The following is a 3,154-nucleotide window of genomic DNA, read 5'->3' on the forward strand; positions in this document are numbered from 1 at the left end:
GTGAATTAATAGACTGTTAATGATGATCAGTGTCCCTCCTGCTGGTATTGCTCACCAGACACACCAGACACATCCTTACTTATGTTAATAATAATGGCTGTTATCACTGAACAAACTTTCCAATTGTACTTTACATCCACAGGGTGACAAATTTCAGATGGAAACACAAATCCCATGCTGTGCCTCTGTCACCCCTGGGCCTTGGCTCCTGAGGTGAGTGCTTTTTGGGCATAACTGTGCCTCACCTTTGTGCACATCCTGCTATAGACTCTGCAGTGCACAGCACATTGTGTTTGCTCGATAAGCTGCTCACTGCTAATACACCCCAGGGATGCTGGGGCAGGGTGGGACTCCCTGCAGGACTTATCACTCACCCCGAATCCTTAACTAGGGGCTGCTGACTGCTCCCTGTGCCTGGCTGGATGGGCTATCTGCATGAGCAGGGCGAGGGGTGGAAGGGGCTGATACCATTGTCTAGAGCCAGGTGCAGTGTGAACCACATCTGGGCAAAAGCTCTTCTTATGGCTTTCTTTACAAGTGGTTAAAAAACCCTCCCACAGCCCTGTGGCAGGGACCCCAGCAGCCAAGCCTCCAATGGGTGACCCATACGTTACCATCTTCAGGTTATGTGCCCTAAAGAATATGTGAGGCCAAGTCCAGCACAAGACCAGCTGAGCCCCATAGAGGCCAAGCGGGAGGACCGCTTTGCTGTTGCAGCCACCCAGGTCATTCCATATGAGGTAGGAGGCGTAGCTGTGAACAGAGGAACACATTAGAGGTTTGCAGTGAGGAAATCCCTAATACAGACCGAGTCTTTGAGGTTGTTTAGCAGAAGGGATGTGCAGGACAGTGGTGTTCACACGTGGCCCTCTCTTGCTTGTACCTGCCTGGCTCTTATGCCCTCCCCAGGGCAGCACTGTCTTTAGTAGCTGTTTACGAAGCCAAGTAAGGGCTTTGTCCCTGCACATAAGCATTGCCTGTGGTACCCAGCCCAGAATTTGGCTTCTGTGTGTCACCAAGAGCAGGATGGGAGAGGGAGCAGATCGCAGCACTTACCCCATGCCAGTGTACAGGACGGTCCAAGTAACAGGCAGTATTTTCAGGGGAGGACACCAGGAAGGCTTTTTCAGTTTCTCATACCAAACTGGTATGTATTTTTGACTCATGAACCAGCCAAGGAAACCTCCAACGTGAGGCAGGACAGTAAAGCCAACAGTATAAGCCCACATCCTTCCTTGGTGGCCTGAAGTAGCCTTTTACCTGCTGTAAGTTAAAAGCAATCATTGATTATCACTTTAAAAGGATGTTTCCCCCTACTTTGATTTTTTTTCCCCAGCTTTTTCTCTAACTGTCCATATCCCACTTCAGTCTCTGAGCAGACAGTAGGTATTTAATGCTGCATTCAGCTCTGCTGCTGGCTGCCCTCTGCCCATCTTCTCATCTCTGAAACAGGGTCATTATTTCTGCCATGGTTACATTTTTCTCCTTGATCTGCCCAGCAAAGTGGCTTCCCCCTGCTATTTCAGGGCAATATCCATGTGAGAGGGCTCAGCTATGATCGTTATATACTTAGAAGACAAGAGAGCAGATCCTGCCATCATCCCTCCTAAGTCAGACAGCACACGAACTTTAACGTGTGCTCATCTCAGCAGAGCTGTGTGTATTCTCAATGGGAAAATCCAGCCAGATCACACACAGAAAACCCCATCCCTTCTGACTTCATCTCGTTTTCACCATGGGTTTATACTTTAAAGTCTATAATAAGCCAACATCCTTACAGCTCAATGGACCTTGCTTACTCCTCTCTGCAACCCTGGCAGCAGAGAGGGGGTTTTGCCTCTGAAGCAGGTGAGCTGAGGCACAAAAGTAGTTTTGTCATTTACTCGTTTTCCTCTTGCGTAAAAGGAAGGAACATTTACTGCAATAATGACATTATGCTCCCACACAAGGCAGCTGTGATAAGCGTTTCATTCTCTGTCCCATCTCTTCCCCTGCCATTATTCTCTGCAGGGTTCCAAACCTGCCAGGCTCCTGTCCTCCTCCATCTGGTCTCTATAGTCATCTTCCCTTTTGATCCATTAGAGAATGCAACCCAAATTAGCATTCATGGGGGTAACACACAGGATCTCCCAGACCCAGACAGTTTCTGTGCTGTCGCGAAGTGCAAAATGCCACCTGAGCAAAGGAAAGGCTGGGATTTAGCAGTGCAAGAAGAGGAGCAGGCACAGAAAACCCTTTGCCCAGGGAAGTGTCCCCAGCACTGATGGTTCAGAGATGGGACGACCAGTATAGGGGCTGATCTGCACAAGCATCTCTGCTATTTTAATTCACATTAACACTCTGCTATCTCCGATGCCATTATTATTATCATCTGCTACAAAGCGCTGTCTTTAAAAACACCCAACAGCAGTACAAGCCAATTACACATCAGTAAGGAACAAATACCCCAACACCATCTCTAACTAAAAATTCCTTTACCAGACACTGTATGGTGCTATTCAAGTGTTGAGGGACCAAAAAATCCAACCCAATGCTGAGAAAAATAATAGTTGTTAGTCCTGCTTTTAAACTGTAAAACAGCTCCAGCTGAATTCTGCTTCTCTATGCACTTCAGGAGAGTAAAATGGAAAGTGGCTGGTTTCCTCCTCCCAACTCCCTTGCAGTTGCCAGCCTGACCCGAGAGGCTGCAGAAGGGTTGGAAATAACACTTATAAACCCTCATTTTGCCTCCCTGTAACCTAATGGGGTGGGAGCTGGAAAACCCTTACCGTGCCTTCCTGCCTTTCTTCCCCTTGCACAGACAGAGGGTTGCACATCCAAGGCCAGTGTCTGCGCTGATGCCCAGTGAAGAAACTGTGGCTGACTTTTACCCAACAGCAGGACAGGTTGTGTTTGTGTGTGTGTGTGTGTGTGTGTGGTGCAGCTCAATCAGATTACACAAGAGCCCATTGGCAAGAATCAACATGGACCTAAGGGTGATTGAGCAGCCCTGGTGGGGCAGGACCTTTTGCACCCAGACACTGCTGGGATGGGACATGTGGGGCTCGTGGCTTGGCTGCAGGGACAGAGGAGCACCCTTGTAGGTGCCTGGGCATGCAGGATGTCACCTACAAATGACATGGTGTGTGCGGATACACTGTGCCTATGGAATCAG

General features: G+C 48.7%; 1 protein-coding gene across 1 annotated transcript in view; it reads right to left on the reverse strand.

Moving 5' to 3' along the window:
* The window catches only part of APOBEC2 (apolipoprotein B mRNA editing enzyme catalytic subunit 2), a 15,163-nt gene extending 12,299 nt beyond the window's left edge, over window positions 1-2,864 (reverse strand). Inside the window, 3 exon segments of the mRNA XM_034069844.1 lie at window positions 615-753; window positions 1,057-1,263; window positions 2,769-2,864. Of these exon segments, the coding sequence (XP_033925735.1) occupies window positions 615-753; window positions 1,057-1,229 (312 nt within the window). The 5' untranslated portion in view covers window positions 1,230-1,263; window positions 2,769-2,864.
* Between the last annotated feature and the right edge of the window lie 290 nt (window positions 2,865-3,154).

Source organism: Melopsittacus undulatus, chromosome 16 (genome assembly GCF_012275295.1).
Source record: "Melopsittacus undulatus isolate bMelUnd1 chromosome 16, bMelUnd1.mat.Z, whole genome shotgun sequence".
NCBI classification, from domain to species: Eukaryota; Metazoa; Chordata; class Aves; order Psittaciformes; family Psittaculidae; genus Melopsittacus; species Melopsittacus undulatus.